Source organism: Camellia sinensis, chromosome 13, assembly GCF_055761805.1.
Source record: "Camellia sinensis isolate YWXY chromosome 13, ASM5576180v1, whole genome shotgun sequence".
NCBI lineage: Eukaryota > Viridiplantae > Streptophyta > Magnoliopsida > Ericales > Theaceae > Camellia > Camellia sinensis.
The window spans coordinates 46,022,788-46,048,935 of NC_138973.1; the positions used below are offsets into that span (position 1 = coordinate 46,022,788).

Below are 26,148 nucleotides of genomic sequence, written 5' to 3' on the forward strand. Positions count from 1 at the left end.
ATTTTTAAGAGGCTCAAAATCTAAAATTTATTTGGTTCATAATTTTCTCAAAACTATTTTCAATCATTTTTACTATCTCATCTCTCCTTCTCTTATATCATATATATATATATATATATATATATACATATATATATCAATCAATCACTTTTTCTCTCTTATCTCTCTTCTCTCCTTCTTTCACATTCTACACATAAATTAACCATTCTGAAAACTTTACATATTGACCCCGACCCTCCCAAAAAAAAACTCGCTCTAACGATTTTGATATCCCAATATTTTGTTTTATTTGTAATTTGACTAGTTTGGATTGGTTTTGTCAATATAATTGAGAATGTATGAAATTTATAAAGTATCATATAAATGTTAATATTGTTTAGTTGTGTAAAATTAAAAATATGATATAATGACATTGATGATGATGTTTTGCTAAATAAACCCGAAATTCCTAACTATGCCATTGAGTTGTGGTACTATTTTTCTGTAGGGATCAATGTTGACTATTTTTTGCAAAAAACTTTGACTATCAATCCATACATACTCCATAATAGTAGTTGTTTTCAGCTTGCTCCCTCTTAAATGAGTTTCCACCCACCAACCACGATCACCCTACCGGACTTTGTTTACCATATCCTTTGTTTCCATGTGCTTCACTTTGAATCCAGGTGAATGCTTTAAATAATTTATTTATTATGTTTATTAAAAAATAATTTATATAAAGAATTTAATTAATCGAATATCAGTAATCAGGATCAAATTATTTTTTTTTTAAAAAATATTCTTAAATCATATTTCTCTTTCATATTTTTAAGACAGATATAATTCATTCTTATAACTACTAATAATATACTTTATTAAATAAATAATCTTATGAACGAGAGTTTTACACAATAAATTATTCATATCATGAAAAAGTATTTGAGATGGGCGATTGAAGGGCACACACACTACAAGGATTCCTTGACTAATTGATAGATGAAATTGGTTTTTTTCACGTGCTTCCAAATTGTGTGGGAAAAAAAACACACACACACACTTGCTGTTGGTCTAAATCAGTAAAAACTCATTCAAAAAGCGTATTAATCCCGCCTAAAAAAGTTATGATTTTCAATGTTTTGGAGTATATCATAAAATCTGTCTATTATGTTTTAAATCAACAATGATTCAGAGTATTAGTTTTGATACTCTAATAGAATACTAATAACATGACAAGGGAAAAAAAAATCAAGATTAAAACATCACATCACAATGTGTGAGACTTACTATCAGCTCATTAGAACTAGCTTTAGAATTTACAAATTAAAATTTCAAAACATTTTTCTATTTTAAATGGCCGATATGGATAGCCCCAAATTACAGCCCAATATTTTGACTCTCTGGACCTACAAATTGGCAACCCATCTAATTCTCTGAAGTTTCATAAAAAGGCCCAAATGATAAATACTTCTAATCACCCAAACACCATGGTCAATAAATCAGCCAAGCAAAAGCTTTTGTGTGGGATAGGCTATTAGTGGGTTTTGGTTATTTTAATTTGTGGAAAAAAGTTAGGTTTGGAATGATGTTTAGGCTTTTTTGTATGGGAAAATGTGTTTGGAATAAGTATTTGCCATTTTACCCTTGATGTGACACTTGCAAAATGACATTAAAAATTAAAGTTTTCGGGGTATTTTGGTAATTTCCTCAGGGGCTGCCTCTTCAACCTTCACCTGTTGTGCAAAACTTTTTTTTGGTTATATTAGCCTTTTTTCAATGTTTTTATTATTGCACTGATTAAGCCCCATTTGTTTTGGGTATATAGGTAGAAATTGGATTAAGATAGAGGTGAAACTTATTTAATATTATGTTTGTTTATAAATTTGGAGAAGGGATTGAGATAGGAGAACAATAGTAACTGTTGTGTATCAATTGGAGGTTTATTATGGACTTATTTTTATGATCCAAACCGTTCATTTTATAAGATTTGTTGAGTACTTTATTCTTACTAAAAATCATATTAATCGGATATCAATAACTATCAATCATATAGTTATTGATATCCGATTAATATGATTTTTTTTGTAGGCATGAAGTACTTAACAAACCCTACAAAATGACAGTTCAGATCATAAAAATAAGTCCATAATAAACCTCCTATTAAGGCACAGCAGTAATCCCATTTCCTTGAGATGGAGATCCGAATTTGGTTGGGCTTTAGGAGGGGGATTGAGATGGAGGAGGTGGAGGTGGAGGTGGAGGTGGATGTGGTCTTAAAAAAACAGTCTGCCGAACTATTTTTATTTTTGTTTTTATTTTTTACATGTTGGGCATTTTTTTTTTAACATTAATGTTTATAATGTTTTTGTATTTTTTTATTTGTTTTATTATTTTATAGAAAAATAATTTTACGATTCCTACGCCAACAACTATCATCAAAACAAACTCAATTTTACTTAATCTCTTCATTATCAATTCCTTCACAATTAATCGCCTCCATTAATTCTACCACTGAAAACAAACGATACTTAAATTAGCACCCAAACCAACATCTCAAATATTACTCAAAGGCCCAGATATTCACCCACTTAGTGGTAGCAATGGCATAGTAGAGGTGGTAATGTTGGGGTAAAAGTGGTGTTGGTGGTGGGTTAATGAGAGTAATGGTAAGGAGTGTGGCGGTGATAGTAGCAATAGCAATGATTGCATTAATAGTGGTGGTGGTAATAGCAAGATGGAGGTGGTTGGGGGCGATGATATTAATAAGATCTTAATTGGAAAATTATTTTTTATCTTTTAAAAGTGGAAAAATATTTTTTAACTTAAATAAATTTATTTTCTATGATAAACACATAATATATGTATATATATATATATATATATATTTTGTCAAACAAACGGAGCATTAATAGAAAATATCATTTATAACGTGAAGAGTTTTTGTTAACATGTAAAGGTTTTTTTTTTTTTTTATTGCGAACATGTAAAGGTTAAAAAGTTTAAATATTTTATATGAAAATACATGTAATAAAAAATTGTATAATGTTTTTTTAAATACTTTAATATACATTAACAAGGCCCAAGAAGAAAATGAAAAGGAAAGGGACAGAAAAGGAAAGAAGGTCACAATTATGATGAGTAGATGTGAAGCTGTTGTTGTTGTTGTGGGCAAGTGTTGGGAGGACTTAGCAGAGGGGTGAGAAGCATGTAACCTCTCAACCCAATTGGCTCAATTTCTTTTTCTCCCCATGTTGTAAGTTTTCTATTTTTTTTTTTTTTTTGAGTTCTTTTGATTGATTGATTATTATGGTCAGAAGATAATACTAAAATAATTATGTTTTGTTTCAAAGCATTTTCAAGACAGACAAGCGTGTTGTAGTAATTGTAATCAGCTTAGTTGCTTCTCTGACTTATGAAATGGGATGACTGTTGAATCTTGAACAATATTTTACGTGACTCTCTCTCTCTCTCTTTCTAAGTTTCTTGACCATTTTTTTAAAAAAAAGGTCATGACAAGTGCTCTTGAAGTTTGAGGACATATGTTTTATATTTTTATAATTGTTTAAAATAATTTAAATAAGTGTACATTTTAATTTTTTATAAAAAAATATACGAAAAAGTAAAAAAGTGATAGGATTTAAAAATAAATAAAAAAAATAAAAAAATATGATTATATAACGTACCCAAACAAATTTAGATTTTATCATAAAAATAAATAATAACTTTGAAATACACGTTCATAAAAATTATATAATTATAATAATTGAATGAATTTAATTTTGTTTAATGAATGCCCCCCATGTACAACGTATAAAAATCAACAATTCAACTCACAAATGATTTTGATGATGGATCTCACATCCTAAACAGCACCCAATTGATTTTTTTTTTTTTTTTTATCAATCGATAAATGAGTAATTATAAATATAAGAAGTATACTGTTAGCCTAGGGGTGTAATTAACCCGTCCGCGGCCCGAGGTCAGCCCGGCCCGAGCCCAAGCCCAGCCCGATGCCTTGGGCCTGGGCTAGGGCCTGGGCCATCATTTTGAAGCCTGACCCAACCCTTGACCCGCTCAAGGCCCGCCCAAAAGCCCGGGCCAAGGCCCGGCCCACCCCGATGCCCATTTTTTTTAATGAAAAATAATAAAATTTTGGTGGGAAAAATTAAAAAAAATTGTTTAGGCCCGCCCAAAGCCCCAGCCCAAGCCTGAGACCTCGCCCACTGGCCCGCCCAAAGCTTGAATACCCCTGGGCCTGGGCTAGGGCCTGGGCCTAGTTTTCTGGCCCGTGGGCCGGACCGGGCCGATTTTTTGACGGGAGCCCGCAAGGCCCGACATAGGCCGGGCCGGTCCAAAATTACACCCTTACATTAGCCCAACAATCACCAAAAAAAAACTTACAATCACCAAATCCATCAACTACTACAAGCCCACATAATCCCCAAATCAAACAACTACCGCAAACCCAAACTTTGAAATGAATTCTCAAAAAGCCCAATCTTTCTTGTATTACTCCAATTTTTTTATGGGATTTTTTCCCGTCGGTCCTAATAATTGAATCTATTATCTATTAGGTCTTAAGTTTCTATCTCATGTATCAGGAAGTCCTGTTATATTTTTTTATTTCGATTTTGCCCCTACTACCAGCTGGTAAAAATCCTTATTTAAACCATCCCAAACACTTTATAAATCTTTAATTGTTTATAATATTTATTATTCATTAATTTTTTCAATTTATATTAACTTCTCTTATGATCATTTTTCCAAAACTTTTCTTCTTTCTCATCTCTTTCTCTCTAGAAAATACCACCATTGTAGCTATGGCCATGGCCATCCACCCGCAGCCACCATCGTCGTCTGTCACTAACCACTGCTACCGCCACCGATCACCACCATTACCTTTGCCAGCCACTACCACCACCATTGCTCACCAATCATCTCTACCGTCGCCAATCTATACTTCACCATCTCTCAACCGTTTGACTCGCTCGCCCAACATTGTCGTCTTCTTTCGTCTTTGCCATTACCGTCGCTTTTTTTCCATGCTCCATCTACCATCATCGTCATTCTTCATCAATCATCAATCCACCATCTTCAACATCGAACTTCACCAATGGCTTCTGAGAGGGTAATTTGTGTGAAGTTTGGGCCAAGCTAGGTCTGGATAGAGAGTGGGTCGAGCTATGGGCCGAGGTAAATAGGCTTCGCGACTAGACCTTGTTAGCTCGGTCAAGAATGGCTGCAATTAGCTCGGTTTAAGTATTTTGGACCGAGGTCTGAATGAACAAGGACCAAGCTAGGCATTACTCATGAATGCGCCGAGCTAACTGTGTCCGAAGGTTAGTGGTAGATTGGCTCTTTTGTCGTGCTATCGTGGTAAAACCATCTCACTTGGTTAAGCAATGAGGGGGGTGTAGAAAGATAAGCATTACCTTTCTGATTCCTAGGAGGATTCTACATTGGAGAATAAGAGTCCTACTAGGATTGTGCCAGGCAGAATCTATAAAAGCTCATAGCAGGACATATGTACAGGTACCACAATCTTGAATCTCAAATACACAGAACTTTTGTCCATTGTCTATTGGTTGACTTAGGCATCGAAGAGGTACCCGGCACACACCTGCCGGCTAGCTCACATTTGTGTTTTCAGGGAGTAAAACGACGATATTTGGAGGAGTACAAACTTGATCAATAGGATTATACGAGAAGATTATTTCGTGCTCGTACAATTGGCGCCGTCTGTGGGAATTACACAAAGAACAAAACCTTTCGATCGAGTTTTCCTCTCTAGTTGAAATCAATGGCTCACAATGAAAACTTGCAGCAATCTGCTATTGATGGGCAAACCCCGGAAGGGGGTGAGAGGCGCGAAGGTTTACCTTCTATCCCACCCTTGGCAGAATTAGAAGCCCAGTGACGGAACTCCCGAAAGGACACACGAAAGAGAAGGGACACTAGTCCCCGTCACTCTCAGAGTCCTGAAAGACAAAAGCAAAGGTTGGATCCTCAAGTTCTGGAGGATCGCGTGAGGAAGCAAAATGAGTTAATAAGAAGGATGGTGGCAGACATGGAGACCATGAAATGCCAGATCAAGGAAAAAATGGTGGCGACAGAAGGGGGATACAAAGGCAACACGCCCCCTTACCACTCGGAAGATGGTGACAGACATGTCACACCATCACAAGCAGAAAATAAGAGCCTTAGAACAGGCGACACTCAATCAATAACTTCCGGGACTCGTCACTCTAGGTCTGAGAGAACGAGGACTAAAAGGTCATATACAGAGGGAAGCAGCTATCGGCTTTCGCACACGCACCAAACGACATCTAGGCACACAGAGTTGCCTAGGTCAACGGACTTGCGATCAGTGCTAGAGGAAAGGGCCTGTTGGAAGGAGGACACCAGGGCTCGTGACCCTCGTAGAGTTTCAGCCTTGCAGCGATTGGCCCCTAGGACACATGGGAGTGTCAAGGTAGGGATGCCAATGTCACACCTTGCTTATGAACCAACGGATAAAGCATTAGCAAGGTTGCAAAGCTCGCCGTTCGTTCCGGCAATTGAGAACGCAGCACTACCCTCAGGCTTCCACCAGCCCAAATTCACTACTTATGAGGGGAAGTCAGATCCTTACATGCACTTAAGCCACTTTCGCCAAGTTATGACAGTATACCGGCGAAACGAAGCTTTAATGTGTATCCTGTTTCCATCCAGCCTGGGCGACCTGGGCCTAACTTGGTTCGAAAGACTGCCGGAAGGCAACATAGCCTCGTGGGCACAATTGGCAGAAGCGTTCGTGACTAGATTTAGAATGAATACCAAAACACCCGTGGATATCGACCAGCTACTCTCCATTGACATAAGCGAAAAAGAGACATTTAGGTCTTACAACAGTCGCTACTAGGAGACTTTCAACCAGATTGGGGATTGCCCTACAAATCTCACCATCGCACAATACAAACGAGGTTTACTAGTCGATAACAAATTGAGGGACTCAATGACAATGATGCCACCCCTCACGATGGAGGTCCTAATAGAGAAAGTGCATTAACATATCAGAATAGAGGAAGATAGCGTCCGTGCTAAAGCCAAATCTGGCGCAGCAGCAATACCAGATAAAAAGACTACAGCAAAAGTCAACACGGTAGAACAATCAAGCAGGAATGGACGAGGCAGGCGAGCTAACAGAGAGGACCCAGAAAAAAGGAAGTTAAGAGTCCGCACTGCCATCACCACAGTATTCAATAAACCTCTACCGGATTCTTAGCGAAATACGTGATGAACCCTTCGTTCGACGGCCTGCCAAGTGGGAGAAGCACAAAGGGGCTATAACGAGAGGTCCTGTTGCACCTTCCATGATGAGAAGGGGCACCGAACTGAAAATTACACACCATTGAGGCAACATCTGGAGGAGTTAGTGGCTGCTAGACACCTAGACCAGTATATAGAAGGGGGAACACAACCAACCCCCAGGACCTAAACAGACCAAACGGGATGCCGGTCGACGGTCCACCCCAAGGCATAATAAACGTTATACATGGGATCGTCGAACTTGAACGGGTATGTGAGCTCAGGGGGATGATCAAAAAGGCTGAGCACCAGGGCCAGAGTTGACGGCCTTCTGTTTCGTTTTTGTCAGCCAACCGATGTGCCTCCTGAGGAGGCTCCGATCGAGTTTAAAGCCATGGTTGTTTTTGTACTCATGCTAGTCTCTGTATGTGTTGTAAGGATAGGTCTTGAGATATAATACTTTGTAAATATTGGTGTCCTTTGATTGGCATGCTTATGTATATATATAAGTTTTGAAATGTTCCGTCTCATGTATGTTATCACAGCTCATTGGACCTTGTCTATTTTGTATTATTGCTTCCGCAGCCCCCTTATTATTTGCTAATCTGTTCAGAGGCCTTTGATAATCCACGGATTACTAGCCGATCATGGTGCTAAACCCATAGGGGCGGGTTTGGGTTGTGATAGTGTGTGTGTAGTTTCTATATCTTCTAGATCTCGCATCTCTAGATATGGTTTGCGATTAGTCGACGGCGACAAGGAGAAGAGGAGAGGACAATGGCAAGCAACCAACGGCATGGCTGGGTTGATATGCGGTAGGTGATAAATCGGCGATGGAGTAAGGGGCTGATCTACAAGAGACGACGACGATGGTAGAGTAGAGGAGAGGAAAGAGATGGCAACAAATAGGAGATGAAAGAGACAATGAGCAAGGGGCGAGAGATGGTGGTGGTGATGACGATGGGAAGGAGAAGAAAGAAGTAGGCGAGATGAGAAAAAGAAAGAAAGAGAGAGAAAAAAAGACAAGGGCCAGATGAGAGAGAGTGAGAGAGAGAGAGAGAGGAGATGATCAAAAGAATGAAGATTTTTTTAGTTCAACATGAGTGAGATTTTTTTTATTTTTTTTATTTTAAACATAATCTGTAGACGGATTGTGGATTTGCGCGGGTAGATTCAGATCTGACCCAAACCCAATTTTGAATGTAAAAATAGACCCGGACTTGCCCTATTTATGCATGCGGATAGGTTAGATTTGTGCGGGTTGCGCAATTGGATAAACTGTTACTGGTTAGGAGTTAAAAAATCATAAATTTTTGCTCTGTTTGATAGAGTTTTTGAAGTTTAATTTTATCCCTTAATTTGAGTGTGTTGTTTGGTTACAATTTTAGAAAATTAATTCCACACTCGCTTTTCAAAACACTTTTCAATATCATATGTCACATCACTCAATTCAAATTCTTTTCAAAACTCATAACTAAACAAATTTTTTACACTTAAATCATAATTTCAAAACTCACAAAGTTAAAATACAACTCTATTATCAAATCATAATTTTAAAACTCTATCCCACGGAACCTTTATTATTCTTTGGTTTTTAATTTTTTAATAATTTTTAACTTTTTAATTATTATTGTAATCCCCCAGACGTGCACTAGTAAAAAATCAAACAAAATCGACCGCTATGATTTGAATCGGAGCAGGTTGCAATTGTTTTAGTTTTCGGGTCAGCCCTATATCTTTCTCGTTATCTCTCTTCATTCACACAACTAACATGGGGATTCTATCTTGGTGGGGAGGAAAGAAGGAGGCTCCATCCTCCTCCGGAAGCAAACCCACCCAGAAACCCGTCCCGAAGGACAAGCCTTTGCCCCAGCAATCCGAGGTCCCGGGTATGAACGGCGCTGTGGAGGTCATCCGTTCCGGAGCTCCGCCGCCCGACGTCACGGTCTTCGAGTTCGGGTCGGTAGCCACTTCCACCGACAAGGTCACCCTGGCCGGGTACTGTCCCGTATCCGACGAGCTCGAACCCTGCCGCTGGGAGATCTTACCGGCCAGTGGCGACGATGCTCCTCAGTTTCGCGTGGTCTTCTGAGAGGGGGCAAAAATTGCTACCGAAGATTGTAAGAAATTTCGGAGACCTTGCTATGAGTTTGACTGAGTGAAATCCAAGATGTTTTTTTTTTTGGTATAATTCACTGAACTTGAATGAAAAAAAAAAATTTAAAATTGTACTTCTTAGTTTTAATTTGGCTGTTTTTGTGGAGGTTTGTGTTTTTCTTGCATATTTAAGAATTGGGTTTTGATTTGATTAGTTCAGTTTTAGTTTTTGCATATGCTATTCTGTTTAATTTTGATATATGCATCTATACCCTTCCAGTGTTTGTATTTGTACTGTTGAGTGTACTTAGGAATATATTCAGTAACTTCATCTCTAATTTGGTAAGGGGTTAATATTCATCTCTAAGGCTGTGTTTTGAATCATGAATTTTGGGTAGCGATTTAGAAAGGGAAACGAATATACGAGGTAAATGGATAAAAAGTTTAGCTTACCTATGATCCTCCCCAGACACCACAGTGGCTGGAGTCTCTTGCACTAGGGCTGACTTTTAGGTAAAGGGAAGAGGAAGGTAAAGGGAAGAGGAAGTGAAGTGGAGGAGATCTATCATCTTCTTTTGTAGAAGAAGAACAATTGACATGTCTATAGTGTGATTTGATGCATTTTTTAGGTAGTGTTTGGGATGAACATCTGCATTGGGAACTGCAAGCTCATTCTAGTGGGAGAGATTCAAAATGTTCGAGGACTGGCCGAATTCTTGAGATTGAGAGTGGGATCCCTCTCAACAAATACAAATTTGGGTCTTCCTTCAACTTAGAAGGTTTATAGCTATTTGGGATGAGGTTATGTAACACCTTGAGATTGGCTTGTAGGGTGGAAGCGACAATATTTATCTAAGGGAGATAAAATTACTCTTATCAAGAATACATTGGCTAGTCTACCTATTTATTTGATGTTTCTATTCCCTCTACGTGCATCAGTGGAAAGAGTTTTGACAAGTTGAGAATTTTTTTTTTTGAGGTTTAGAGGAGTTCAAATTCCATCTTGTAGATTGGAATGTGTGTATTCCTATTGAAGATGGTGGTTTGGGCCTTCGCCATTTTTGTCAGTTCAATCAAACAGTACTGGGGAAGTGCCTATGGAGATATATGTAGAGGAGTCTTTGTTGCTTATCATAAAATAAATAAATAAAATATAATAATAATATTAAGTTAAGGAGGAGCACCAATTATGGGAAAAGCCAGAAGGGTGATTGATTGCAAGTTTGGAGTGGACCAAGGAGGATGGACATCTAAGGTACATTGAGAGCCATATGAGGTGGGTGTGGAGGCCTTGTTGAGTTTTTTGAGCTTTCTGAGCTCCTTTATGAGATCTGATGTTCCATCAAACATAGTGGATAGATAGGAAGAGGCGGAAGCATGGAAATTGGATTTTCTTGTTCAAATCCTATGATTCCTTGATTATTGGTAGGACGAGGAACTGTTTCCCATTGAAGATCTTTTGGAAGTTGAGAATTATAACAAAAGTAACATTTTATTATTATTTTTTAGAAATCCAGTTTGGACTCCATTCTTACTATTGATAATTTGGTGAAAAGAGGTTTCATACATAACCTAATAGGTGTTATTATAAAGTGGAGGAGACAGTGGACATAGGTGGAGCCAGAATTTTTGCAAATATAATAGACATGTTTATCCTTAATTATCTCAATCTATCCATGAATTCACAACCACTTGGTGGGTCTTGAGTTATTGGCATTGTATATTGGATGGTTGAGATTTTTCTTTCAAACAAATGTGGAATGGTTACAAATCCTAAATCCAAATTCTATAAGCTAGTTCACCTGCTCTGGATTAGGAATGCAGTAAAGTTTGGCCCTGAAACCAGCCTTTGCCTTGAATTAGTATTTCAAGCATATAAGTGTACTCTACCATTAGAACTATAAATAAACTAGGTTTTGTTGTATAACTTTGTTTCTAGTGGTTTCTTTCTGGCTTAATGTCTGATGGAATGATAGTAACCATTTTGACAGGAATTTGGTGTAGAATTACGAATCTTTCTGTCTCTGATAGCAAGAATCAGTGGAAAAGGATAGGAAACTTGAAATTGTTTATCAGTTGTTGGTTAGTTGGATCTTCTCTAGTCTTGTTTTGTTTCTTCATCTTTTTGTGTTGTGTTTGGTGTAAAGCGTTTTTAGTCTTCCTTTGCCACATTTGTTTGATAGAAGCCAGAGAGGGTTAGCAAACATATAGAGCATTGTTTCCATGATACAAATTATTATTTTGCCTGTATCCCCTGTGTATTCACTATCCCATCGCTGTGAAGTATGCTCTAAAACTGTCCCTTCCAAAAGCTGTGTCATTGTTGTATTTGACCAATGTCGCCCTCTTTAAACTTGTCATGCCAAAAAACAATTAGGGTTATAACTTACTCGCAGGTTCTTCCTAATCTGATTGAAAGAGTTTATGTGAGAATTTTGAATTTAACCATTGCTGCTAGTTGAAAACATATAGATCTGCTATTTTCATTATGGAAACCAAGTAATCGATGTTTTGATAGGTGTTTGAGCATCATTCATGCACGAGAGTAAAGTGTTTTGATATCATAATTTTTTTTTTTTTACGACAACATATCATTGATTGTTTGGTTCACTTTTCTTTACATGTTTTTTGCGGTCATAGCATTACTGACAACAGGAGCAAGAATGGCAGTTAGTTCGTTTGCCAGGATTGAACTTCAAAAAAGGCATGGCGGAGGGAAGAAGAAAAAAAAAAAAAAAAAAAACTCTACACATTATAATTCAACTGGTGGTGGTTATTGTTGGTTTTGTAAGAAAAAATGAAAAAAGAAAAAGAAGAAGAATAAATAAGAAGAAAAGAAAAGAAAGTGACTATTGCTGGGCATCTACTGCAGTTGCCAATGAGCTGCAACGATTGAAAATGTTGGTATTACTACAGTCCATCTCCAATCATTCAAGCATTGTAATTTTCAAAAGAGGTTTCCAGTTTTTTATTTATTTATTTTTTTTCATATGTAATTTTCAAAAGAGGTTTCCAGTTATTTATTTATTTATTTATTTTCATATCTGAATGAAGTTTCAAGTTCAAAGACCTACTTTGAACATTCAAAATCAACTTAAAACTCAATTTTTTTTAAAAATAATAAAATACAAAGACAATTGCAGTCTAGTCTACCATGAGTCTAATTTCATGTGAACCTTTTATTTGTAGTCCTCTATGCATAAATTATTCATGAAAAAAATAATAATTTGTAATTATATAATTTCATTATAATTGTCTTTGAAAAAATTAACAATTTATTTTCACAATCACACTATTCAACTTTTGAAAATAAATGTAATAAAATTATATGATTTTAATTTTTCAATCAATTAAATATAAATGATTTGAATTATGAGAATATGAACCCAGACTAATAGTAATTCAATCCAAATATTGTACTGAATATTCATTATGCAGCTGTGAACCATCAACTTCATATTATGGCATTCTTTTATTTTTGCAACATGCTTAATCATATTTGTGAATCAAATTCTGGGTTACTATTATTGTTTTTAATTTGAAATTCACAATTATTCACAAGTTTTGGAAAAAAAATTTGGAAAATTTTGTTTGATTTAATTACTTTGGAAAACTTATTTGTAGGGAATTTTTCCCAAAAATTTTTAAGGAATTTTTCCCAAAAATTTTTAGGAAACACAAACCAAATAAGGCCAATAAAATCTCTCTCCTCACCATTTCTTCATCTCAAAGTCTTACTCTATTCCATTGATAACAACCACAGCCTAAACCAGTGTCCCTAGTGTACTCATTACAGGAGAAACTAGAGAGAGAGAGAGTTAGAAGGAAATGGAGGTGGGTAGAAGAAAGCGCATAACATGGGAGAGCAGAATCAAGAGTGATGAACTCAACGGAGGACTCAAAATCTTCCATGGTGAAGAAGAGAACTCGGAAGAAAGTCGTCCTGAAACCCAGACTGGATTCCAGAGGATTTCTCAAACCCATAATAAATTGCAGAGTTTAGGCAAGTTTTCACTGATGGATGGATTTGATTTCTTTTTTCATTTTTTTGGATGCTACTTCACTATACCTCTCCATTTTCAAGCATTCATTTTGTGATGTTTGTTAAATTTTAACAGTTGATTTGGTTATGTGGAGAGATGTCTCAAAATCAGCATTCATGTTCGGTATTGGAACATTTATCATAATTGCATCATCTTACACCAAAGATATCAATATCAGGTCAGAAATAGTACTCCAAGCTCATATGACACAACACAACTACTCTAACCATGCTCATTATCCAATTTTTCTTGTTCATTTTACTCATCTCCTGTTTCAAAACAGAGCACAGAGCTAAAAACACTCTTTGATGATTTTACAGCTTCATAACTGCGGTTTCTTATCTGGGTCTTGTCTATCTTGCTGCAATCTTCTTATTCAAATCCATTATTTGCAGGTAATTTATTAAATGAAGAACTTTAGATAAATGAAAAAGAGCAAAATAATTGCAAATTGAGTAGGTGCAAGGGAGAGCTGTGTCATTTTCGCACAGTTCTCACTTATTGATTTTCGATTATTTGTCTGTTTCCTATTCATCTGAAACTCCCTTTATTCTTTTTTATTTTTATGGGAAAGTTCATTTACCACATAGGAGTTAATTAAAGACTTGTTTGATGGTTTCTTTTTTTTTTTTTTTTGCTATAATTTTGGAAAAAAAATAACAGGGGAGTTATAGGAGGAGATGATACAAACCAAGACTACATTGTTGGGGAAGAAGAGGCAGTATGGTTAGTAAAAATGATTCTTCCTTATTTGAATGAGTTTCTTCTAAAGTTCAGAACCTTTTTTTGTGGAGATCCTGCCACTACAATGAAGGTGAGTTTCATTTCACTCATTTTCTATAGTTTATCAAGTAACAATGCTACATACTCAGAAAAAATATCAGAATAATGTTTAAAATTTGAATCTATAGTATAGATTTAAACTTGATCCTATATATTACTTTCGAAGTGAATTTGATCTACTCAATAGGAAGTTTAGGCAACTTTTTTTTCCTTTTCTATAGTATAGATCTCCAATATTCTTTCTTCTTGTTGTTTTATTGTTTTTAAATGTTACCTTGTCAGTTGGCAATCATGCTGTTTGTTTTGGCGAGGTTTGGCAGCACCATAACTATTTGGAAGATGGCCAAATTGGGTGAGTTATGATTTCATTTTAATTTTCAAAATGGAGATTGTTATTTACACCTCTCACTGGCTATTCACACTCCATATTGTGTTTTGGTTAAGAACAAAATTTAAAGGATAGAAAACAAAAGTAGAGTATGAATAGTAATTTCCTTAAAAATTTGGGTGCTAAATTTGTTGACTAATCTTTTTTATTCATCATTTTAGTGGAGTTAAAAGTATATTTTGCCTTGGCCCAGTGGCAATATAGGTGTTACATTGGAGACTCATCAATTATAAATAAAATTGTAAAGTGTGTTTGTATTACGAATTTGGGATGAGATTTGGGAAAAAAAAAAAAAAATGTAAAAGAAATTTTAATGAAGTGTAAGTTAAATTTTTGTTTAATGTTTTTTTTTTTTTTTTTTCAAATTCCTGATCTAGAGACGGTGTAAACTAATTAAGTTGAATAATAGTGTTTAAATTGTTGTTCAAAAAAAAGATTGTTCAAGCTTAATTTAAAATTTTAATGAATGAATTTCAAAATGTGCAAATTTAACTTGTTTATCTTTCAATATAATCTCAAACGATATTTAGTCGAATTGAATTTGAATGTATAAATGTGCAAATTTAATTATTTCTTTTACAATGTATATAAATTTATTGACTCGATATAAAAAAAGTAACATTTTCAAAATATGTTTATCTTTGCAAAATAAATTAGGTTAAAAAAAGCTTAAATCATTTTACAATTCTCACTATCAAAGAAATAATCATTGTGTTTGGTTTTAATTTTTTAGATTTAATTTTTTGAAAATTGAATTTTTAATTTTTTTTTATTTTAGTGAATATTTTTAAAATTTTAAACAATTTTTTTTACTTTTTTTAAATGCACTTTATTTAGATGTATCTAAAAAATAAAATATTTATAAATAAATATTTTAAAAAATCAATAAATATACAAGAATATGAAAAATGTATTGAATTTTTTAATTTTTTAAAATATTTTTGGTATTTAGTGAGTTTTTTAAATATTTTTTTTACGAATATTATATTTGTTAAGTGTATTTATGTTACGTGTATTTAAAAATTAAAAAAAATTACTTTGAATATTTAAAAAAAATAGTGAAAAAAAAGAAAAGAAAAATAAAAAAAAATTCAGTGTGTTTGGTTTCAATTTTCTGGATTAAGTTTTTTAAAAATTGAGTTTTTTGGTTTTCGTATTCTTTTGTTTTTAGTGAATATTTTTTAAATTTTAAATATTTTTTTTACTTTTTTAGATGCGCCTTAGTTAGATGTAACTAAAAGGTAAAAAATTTGTGAAAAAATATTTTAAAAAATTAATAAATACATAAAAATATAAAAATGGTACTGAATTTTTGAATTTTTTTTTTATATTTTTGGTATTTAGTGAATTTTTAAAAGATTTTTTTTACAATTTTTTTACTTTTTAGGTGTATTATGCTACGTGTGTCTAAAAAGTAAAAAAATTTCTTAAAATATTAAAAAAAAATTAATAAAAACAAAAAGACACAAAAAATAAGAAAATATAACTTTTTAAAAAGTGCTTTTTGAAAAATAAAAACAAGCTTAATTTTAAAAAAAATAAATCTTAAAAATTCAAATCAAACAAGTTGCATAATTTTACTAATTGGCATGATCTATTGTGGGATCCATGACAATTGTTAAAAATTTGTTAAAATATTAGTTAATAAAATTTAAATAATTATACAATAACTCCAATTTGAAACACGAGGAATGTGACACAAGTTTAATCTTAATGTAGCATTTTTACATAATTTTACGTGATAAATATTTCTTGGGTATCCTATAAATGCTTATTTTTGCTTGATAATTTTCTCCAATTTTTTCTCGAAAACCAAATAGATCTAACCAAAATGTTAAAATTTTCTGAGCATTATTTAATTATTTATATTATGGACTGTCGTTTTGCGCTGACTCTATGTGTGGTGTGAACAGGGTTTTTTGGAGTATTCAGCTTACCAAAGATATGCTCATCCTATTCCAGTGACCCTGGTGTACTCATTACAAGAGAAACTAGACACAGAGAGAGAGAGAGTTATAAGGAAATGGAGCTGGGTAGAAGAAAGCGCACAACAAGAAATGGTGTGGTGGCAGGTTCTGTTTGGGAGAGCAAAATGAAGAGTGATGAAGTCAAAGGAGGAATCAAAGTCTTCAATGGTGAAGAAGAGAACTCAAAATTGGTTTCAAATAAATCTTTGGATGGTCCAAGCAAAAATTTAGATGGGTTGGGTGATGGAACTGGGAGGAATTCATTTGAATTGAAGGTGGCGAAACCGGAGTCGAACGAGGCTTTTGTTGAGTCTGTTGTGGCAATTGAGAAGAGCCCAGTTGGAATTGCGGAGACTAGATCTGATGAAACTAGAGAGAGAGAGAGAGAGAGTTATAAGGAAATGGAGGTGGGTAGAAGAAAGCGCATAACATGGGAGAGCAGAATAAAGAGTGATGAACTCAACGGAGGACTCAAAATCTTCTATGGTGAAGAAGAGAACTTAGAAGAGAGTGGTGACAAAAGTTTGAGACCAAAACCAAGTCCTATTGGGGTCAGTGGCAAGAGGAAGACATGGAAATCTGAGAATTCTGATGGTCTTGGGAGAAGCCCAATTCAGATTGCAAGGCAAAGATCTGAAATAAACAAGAATTTGGATGTACAATGTAAGGAGTTGAGTGTGTCTACTAATGGAATCAAGAAAAACCCAGTTCAGTCAAAGAAATCAAGATCTGAGCAACTAAGTGTGTCTGTTAATGGAATTGAGAGAAGCCCAATTCACAAAATGAAGACAAGATCTAAGGAATCTAAGGAGTTAAATGTGTTTGTTGAAAGAACTGAGAGAAAGCTAAATCAGGTTAGGAAGGCAAACTCTGAATCCCAGAAGTTAGTTGGTGAATCTGATGATGGAAACGAGAGGAATTTAGTTCAATTGAGGAAAGTGAAGCCAGAGTCCAACAAGGCTTTGGATGAATCCGTAGATACAAAAGCAAAATTGGTTTCAAATAAATCTTCGGATGGTCCAAGCAAAAATTTAGATGGGTTGGGTGATGGAACTGGGAGGAATTCATTTGAATTGAAGGTGGCGAAACCGGAGTCGAACGAGGCTTTTGTTGAGTTTGTTGTGGCAATTGAGAAGAGCCCAGTTGGAATTGCGGAGACTAGATCTGATGAAACTAGAGAGAGAGAGAGAGATGGTTATAAGGAAATGGAGGTGGGTAGAAGAAAGCGCATAACATGGGAGAGCAGAATAAAGAGTGATGAACTCAACGGAGGACTCAAAATCTTCCATGGTGAAGAAGAGAACTCAGAAGAGAGTGGTGACAAAAGTTTGAGACCAAAACCAAGTCCTATTGGGGTCAGTGGCAAGAGGAAGACATGGAAATCTGAGAATTCTGATGGGCTTGAGAGAAGCCCAATTCAGATTGCAAGGCAAAGATCTGAAATAAACAAGAATTTGGATGTACAGTGTAAGGAGTCGAGTGTATCTACTGATGGAATCAAGAAAAACCCAGTTCAGTCAAAGAAATCAAGATCTGAGCAACTAAGTGTGTTTGTTAATGGAATTGAGAGAAGCCCATTTCACAAAATGAAGACAAGATCTGAGGAATCTAAGGAGCTAAATGTGTTTGTTGAAAGAACTGAGAGAAACCCAAATCAGGCTAGGAAGGCAAAGTCTGAATCCCAGAAGTTAGTTGGTGAATCTAATGATGGAAACGAGAGGAATTTAGTTCAATTGAGTAAAGTGAAGTCAGGGTCCACTAAGGCTTTGGATGAATCCGTAGATACAAAAGCAAAATTGGTTTCAAATAAATCTTTGGATGGCCCAAACAAAAATTTAGATGGGTTAAGTGATGGAACTGGGGGGAATTCATTTGAATTGAAGGTGGCAAAATTGATATTAAAATTTGAATCTATGGTATAGATTTAAACTTGATCCTATATATTACTTTTGAAATGAATTTGATCTACTCAATAGGAATTTTAGACAACTCTTTTTTCCTTTTCTATAGTATCATAATTTGAATCTATAGTGTAGATCTGCAGTAATTCTTTCTTCTTGTTCTTTTATTGTTTTTAAATGTGACCTTGTCAGTTGGCAATCATGCTGTTTGTTTTGGCGAGGTTTGGTAGCTCCATAACTATTTGGAAGATGGCCAAATTGGTTTAGTTATGATTTCATTTGAATTTTCAAAATGGAGATTGTTATTTACACCTCTCACTGGCTATTCACACTCAATATTGTGTTTTGGTTAAGAACAAAATTTAAAGGATAGAAAGCAAAAGTAGAGTATAAATAGTAATTTTCTTAAAAATTTGGGTGCTAAATTTGTTTACTAATCTTTTTTATTCATTATTATTCATCATTTTAGTGGAGTTAAAAGTCTATTTTGCCTTGGCCCAGTGGCAATATAGGTGTTACATTGGAGTCTCATCAATTATAAATAAAATTGTAAGGTGTGTTTGTATTACAAATTTGGGATGAGATTTGAAGAAAAAAAAAAGATGTAAAAGAAATTTTAACGAAGTGTAAGTTAAATTTTTGCTTAATTTTTTTTTTTTTTTTCAAATTCTTGATCCGGAGACAGTGTAAACTAATTAAGTTGAATAGTAGTGTTTAAATTGTTGTTCAAAAAAAAGATTGTTCAAGCTTAATTTAAAATTTTAATGAATGAATTTCAAAATGTGCAAATTTAACTTGTTTATCTTTCGATAAAATCTCAAACGATATTTAGTCGAATTGAATTTGAATGTATAAATGTGCAAATTTAATTATTTCTTTTATAGTGTATATAAATTTATTGACTCGATATAAAAAAAGTAACATTTTCAAAATATGTTTATCTTTGCAAAATAAATTAGGTAAAAAAAAGCTTAAATCATTTTACAATTCTCACTATCAAAGAAATAATGATTGTGTTTGGTTTCAATTTTTTAGATTTAATTTTTAAAAAATTGAATTTTTAATTTTTTTTTTATTTTTAGTGAATATTTTTAAAATTTTAAATATTTTTTTTTATTTTTTAGATGTACCTTACTTAGATGTATTTAAAAAATAAAATATTTATAAATAAATATTTTTAAAAAATCAATAAATATACAAGAATATGAAAAATGTATTGAATTTTTAATTTTTTAAAAAATATTTTTGATATTTACTGAAATTTCTAAATATTTTCTTTTATAAATATAATACTTGTTAAGTGTATTTAGAAATTTAAAAAATTAATTTAGAATATTTTAAAAAATTAAGTAAAAAAAAAATATATGAAATATAAAAAAATTAATTTTTTTAAAAGTGAATTTTAAAAATTCAAATCAAGCAAGCTGAATAATTTTATTAATTAGCATGATCTATTGTGAGATCCAATGACAATTGTTAAAAATTTGTTAAAATATTAGTTAATAAAATTTAAATAATTATACAATAACTCCAATTTGATACACGAGGAATGTGCCACAAGTTTAATCCTAATGTAGCATTTTTACATAATTTTACGTGATAAATTTTTCTTGGGTATCCCATAAATGCTTATTTTTGCCTGATAGTTTTCTGTAATTTTTTCTCGAGAACCAAACAAATCTAACCAAAAAGTTAAAATTTTCTGAGCATTAATTATTTAATATTATGGACTGTCGTTTTGCGCTGACTAGTAGATGTGGTGTGACAACTGGGTGTGGTGTGCACAGAGTTTTTTGGAGTATTCAGCGTACCAAAGATATGCTCATCGTAATCCACGCTCATCACTGCCTACGGTAATAACACTCTCCACTATGCTTACTTTTTGTAATTCTCAAGCATTGTTTAGGAAGGGTTGATTTTGAGTAATGACAGGGATAATGAAGAAAATATTATAAGGATGGTTATGGAAGATTTTTCATTGTGAGATTATATATGTAATAAAATATTATATATTAATTAAAAAATGAAAAAATTTTGTGAAATATTTTATGATTTTTTTTTATGAACTCTAATATTATTCGTTGATTTTAACCTAAATTTTTTTTTAAAAATCATTAAATAAGTAAAAAAAAAATTAGTAAATTATATAAAAATGTCAAAGATTTCTCCTTTTTTTTCTCTATTTTTTTTTAATTTTTTCTTAAAAAGTCAAAAAATCATTTCAAATATACTATTTTTTTTCCTAGTAATTCTAGAGACTTAAAAGATTTATTAAATGTCTCACGTGGGTGTAACACACATAAGACCCACATGGTATGAATCTTACAGCCATGTGAGACATTTGGTAGAATTTTTTTGATAAATCTTTTGGGAGTCTCTAGCATTTTTCTTTTTTATCTCATATTTTAGTAAAAAATTCAAAAAAAAAATTAAAATAACATGTTTCCAAACGAGATTTTAGAGCTCGTTTGGAAATTGACTATTTAAATTAATTTTTTACTAATATTTTATTAAGTACGTATAAAAAAGTAAAAAGAATGATGTGATTGAAAGTTTTGGTTATTTTTGTGCAAAACTTGCTTTCCAAACGGAGGAAGCGAAGCGGTTAGGAAAGAATATTAGATCCCATAATTTTAATCAATTAATAACAAATTATGACACTATTTGAATTTGTCCCACGACTAGTGCATAATTTTTTTTTATTTATTATTATTGGTAAATTACCATAAACCTTCTTAAACTATATAATTAATTTGTCATTTGTCCCTTTGAACTTCAAAATGTAACAGTTAACTACTTTGAATTTTCATCATTTTACACTCAATACATTTTGTTAGGATTTTGTCTTGGAATTTTAACGAAATCAATTCATGTGTGAAATACATGATACACTTATTATTTTTAAGAATAATAATATCCGTTATTGATTTTTTAAAAGCAATGATACTCTTATCTAATAATTTCATTTGTATTTTGTCTTTTTTATCTTAGTGGTAAAGTGCAAACAGAATCACTAGATAAATACATTATTGCCCTAAAAATTAAATAAATGTGTGATGTGCTTTATATATGATTTGACTTTGTGTAAATCCCTAACAAAATTCTAATAAAAATGATTAATTGTAACAAGATAATATTTTAAGGTGGTTTAACTGTTGAGTTTTGAAGTTTAGAGGAACAAAAAGCAAATTGGTAATAATTTAAGTTTATTATAATTTGCTCTTTATTTATTTATTACCTTCTTTTTTAGTATTTTTTAAGTGAAGAATGTATAAAATCTCTAAATAAAAATTCATATAATTTGATGTACAATAATTTTAAATGATAAATGTTAATTTTTGATTTGTCAATCATAAAATTTTAACTCTTTCTTAAATCATTGTGGATGGATTTAAAATTATTAATTATAAATTTTTAACATTTGTCAACAAGTATGTGTATGATAGTGCAACATTAGAGTATGGTATTGTTTGGTGCAATTTATCTGAGCGGCTTATAATTTTTTTTTTTATTTATTCTGAGAGTCTATGCTAGATTGTTTAGTATAGTTTTTGCTTATAATTTATTAATAAGAAATAACTTAAATAAATTTAAAAAAAGACTAATTTCGATTTTTTTTTTAACTTCTACGTTTTTGCTTATAATTTATTAATAAAAAATAACTTAAATAAATTTTAAAAATTAATTTTTAATTTTTTTTTAATTTCGACTTTTAAATTATCAAGTTTTAATTTATAAGTAAACATTTGTATAAACCACACCATTGAATTTATCACAAAGCATTCTATGCTCTACCCCAGCCAGTGTGAGTCAGTGTGATATCTACTGGTTGTTTTGAGAAGTTGGTTAAAAGTTAATTCTTTTAATTTTTTTTAAAAATGTGTAAAAAATAAAAAAGGTGATATGATCCAAAATAAATTAAAAATTGACTTTTGGCTTTTGTGAGACTTACATTATATTGTTTGGTTGTAATTTTTATTATTTAGATTATATTCTAATAGTCATTCTATCAAACAAATTTGACGTATTTTTTAATTCCCAACTAATTACGCAATACATACATATAATTGAGATTATATATTTCCATATTTATCGTAAAATAAATGTGAACAAGAGGTAATTATATATCTCACTAATTTAGATGGATAATTAATCTTACACTAATATCATGGGTTGTTAATCTTTTCATTATTAATTGTGCTAATCAAACATACCCTAAGAATATAGATTTAATAATGGGCCTCTAAGCAAATACATATGGATGAGTTTTTTTTCATATATATATTAAAAAAAAAAAAACATCTTATTCACTAAAATCAATCTTTTGAACTCGGTTCAAGTGTGATGAATTTTATATATAAAGGAAAAAGAAATTTATTTTCTTGTATATATTATGTTCATTTGACATTAGAATTTTACAAGAAAAATTTAAATTTAACAGTTCATTTACCAAGAAAACAAAAGTTACAGGAAAGTTTAATTTTTTTTGGTTAAGATTTTCACAATGCAAAATCTACACATATGGATCTCATAAGTTTCTTACTGACCTGAACAATAAAATTTATGTGGAAAATTTGATTTCTTTGTAATTTAAATGAAAACATATTTTATATGAGAGCGGTCTTCTTTATTCATTTATTTATTTGTTATTATAGGTAAATTTTGGATTGGACAATTGAGAGACGTTTGGGAATCATGCTCACACAAGAAGGCTGTGGCTTTTGGCATCTTTGCCCTTGTATGGAACCTGTCATCGGTCGTAGCTCGCATATGGGCAGGTAAGGACACTTTTGTCATTTCATTCATACCTATATATACGCATGAATAATAGTAAGTACATATAATAATGCGTACTCTTAGGTTTTCTATAAAAAATAATGTATAGTATATATATTTTTCATCCCAAGTTCTCTCAACATAAGTAGTTTCGTGAAGTCGACAAATCTTAAAAACACATAAACATAATATTAGATTTAGTTAAATTTTGATAATCGTATGGTTATTATACAGTGTTTAACTGAATGCCTTGATTCGTGCAAAGATTAAACATATCAAACTTTTTTTTGTTATGTATTGCTTATCCATTTGAGTCATATAATTGCATTTAGAAATTGACTATTTTAGTTGATTTTTTGACTTCTTAAGAAAAGATATACAGAAAAATAGAGAGCGTGATGTGAAATATAGCTTTTTGAAACATTTCAAAAATATCACAAAATAAAAAAACATTTCAAACTTAATTTAGAAAATATAGCTTTTTGAGCATATTTTTTAAGCTGAAAAAATAAATAAACTAAAATTAAAAAATATATATATATATATATATATCTTAACTTTTTAAATTACAAGTACTTAAACATGATATTTCAAAATTTAAACTAAAAAAGTGCAAAAAAATTTTGTAAAATAAATAACACATACATAAATTGTTGATAATATTTTTGGGTTTTTCTAACATGCATTATTGATTTACATCCCATGCAGTGTTCATGTTATTTGTGGCGTTCAGATGTTATCAACAATCACTTGTGAGAGATGATTGGGTAGAGGATGAAGCGAAATGTGAGACCACGTGTCAAGTGCAGATTGGAGGACAAAGACAAAGGCGTAGGCCTACCTTAGTGGAATTAAAAGAAAGAAAATAAATAAATAAATAAATAAAGGTTAAAGAATGCACACACACTAGAGTTATTATAACTAAAGTAGTTGTGCCACTGATTTGATCTAATTATCTGATATAAGAGAATAATATTTAGCCTCTTTTTTGCATTTTTAATTCTTTTTATTTCTTATTATTACTGTTTTTGGTGTACATATTTTGTATGGTGACACTTAATTCTCAATTAATATGGTGATATTACATGCACCAATTAATATACACACTAGTATACCAACTAGTGTTATGTCATTATTACTGACCTCACCTATTATACAAATTACAAATATTCAAAATTTCTAAAATTATGACATATCATTTGTTAGTATACTAGTTAGTATATTAATTGATACATATATCATTATTCCAATTAATATAAGTGTTGTAGTGTGTAGACCTCAATAATGGCTTTTGTACATTAGTGTGTACAAATAGATTTGATGATGTAAATTCAAAATTAGTGTGTCTTAAGATACAATTAGAAGAATGAATTTGATTCACATTTTTAAATTTTACATAAATTTCTATTTTTTTAATTTAAAATTATTTTTTAATATTTATTTTTGTCAAACTAGTTTATATTTTAAAAACTAAACCAAACAAAGTGAAATAATACATCTTTTCAAAATTGTCAAGTAAATTTTTTTTTCGCTAAACTAACTTTAAGTTTTGTTTAAAAAACACAAAAGTTATATATAAAGTTAACCAGATAAGCGGATTATTACTTTAAAAAATTTGAGACAAACATTGGACCAATTTAAAAACAAAATAGGTTCATTCTAAGTGATTTAATAAATAATAAGAGTAATGCTATATATGATATAATTTTATATTTTATTCTATTTTTCTCATACTAAACAAAAAAGATAATATTTTTCAATTTAAACATGGCATAATGAGGTTCACATTAAATGTGTAGGTGATTCTATCCTTGTGTTTAGAAGTGAAGAAAAAAAAAATAATAATCGTAAATTACACTGACCTTTCATAAGGTTGGATGAAAATATAACAATTTTTATAATTTTGACATAAGTATACTAATTTTTATTTTAGTAAGGTTAATGGATCAAAATTAGCATAGATGGTGTGAAAATGTAAAAAATAAATAAATTGAAATATAAAAGTAGATGACAATAGCAAATATTTCATTATATAACTAGCAAGTAATTAAAGCTTCGTTTGGGATATGGGTTGATTTTTTAGTTTTTTAACTTTTTGACTATTAACCTGATGTTAAAAAATCTAATTTGGAAAGTGTTTTTTTGGCTTTTTTTACTTTTGTAGGAGAGAAAAAAAAAACATGATTATGGTTTGAATGTAACAATTTTTAGCTTGGGGCTAAAAGGCCTATTTTGACTTTTGAATAATACTATATGCACAAATTAGTGTACTAACTAGTGTACAAATTACAAATACCAAAAACCTATTAAATTATGTCACATCATCAATTGATACACTAATTAGTATATTAATTGGTGCATATAGCACCATCGTTGTCTTTTTGTAACTATTTTATCCCTAACCAACCCCAACCCAACTTCCCAAACGATTATTGATAAAAATAAAACTAATTAATTATTGAACTTAAAAAATTATGAAGCTATATTTTTATGTCAGAATTATAAAATATAGGGATATTTACACATAAGTTCTAATTTATGAACTTATACTTTATTAAGTTCTAACTAAGATTTTTTTGGACCTTCAAATTCCATTAATTTCTTAATAGTCGAAGTTGTCTTGTTTGGGAAGAAAAAGCTCTAGGTTTTTTGGCTAAAATAGCCACACAAAACGTTATGCGATAAAAAATCGAAATATTACAACATTCAATAGCTGTTATAAGATATAAAAAGAATAATTCTTAACTCAAGGATGGTTGATTGGTGTGATGGAAGGAAATATTACAGTTATAAGATATAAAAACGTTAATTAACTCATGGGGAGTCTACTGGGGAAGTGGAGGACTCATGAGGGTAGGCTAAACTACAAGATACAAGGCTATTGGCTGTGCTTTTCTAAATGTCTTGTAATAAAAAATAAATATTACAAA

General features: G+C 31.8%; 1 protein-coding gene and 1 non-coding gene across 2 annotated transcripts; both read left to right on the forward strand.

Annotated features, from left to right (window-relative positions):
• The first annotated feature begins 12,297 nt into the window (after positions 1-12,297).
• Positions 12,298-18,720, forward strand: LOC145806124 (uncharacterized). The gene is made up of 6 exons (XM_082902151.1): positions 12,298-13,363; positions 13,479-13,581; positions 13,724-13,798; positions 14,067-14,217; positions 14,469-14,538; positions 16,488-18,720. The coding sequence occupies exons 1-6, from the start codon at positions 13,189-13,191 to the stop codon at positions 18,461-18,463; spliced, it is 2,550 nt and encodes an 849-aa protein (XP_082758277.1). The 5' UTR covers positions 12,298-13,188; the 3' UTR covers positions 18,464-18,720.
• Positions 18,721-20,207: 1,487 nt separating this feature from the next.
• Positions 20,208-24,312, forward strand: LOC114288897 (uncharacterized). The gene is made up of 3 exons (XR_014348812.1): positions 20,208-20,295; positions 23,098-23,220; positions 23,927-24,312. It is a non-coding gene; the product is annotated as an uncharacterized LOC114288897 (transcript).
• Positions 24,313-26,148: the final 1,836 nt, after the last annotated feature.

Excerpts from the sequence above, each read along its gene's own strand:
- LOC145806124 (XM_082902151.1), top strand. The coding sequence starts at position 13,189 with ATGGAGGTGGGTAGAAGAAAGCGCATAACATGGGAGAGCAGAATCAAG. Across the intron at positions 13,582-13,723 it reads ACCAAAGATATCAATATCAG|CTTCATAACTGCGGTTTCTT; the intron begins GTCAGAAATAGT and ends ATGATTTTACAG. Across the intron at positions 14,539-16,487 it reads TTGGAAGATGGCCAAATTGG|GGTTTTTTGGAGTATTCAGC; the intron begins GTGAGTTATGAT and ends TGGTGTGAACAG.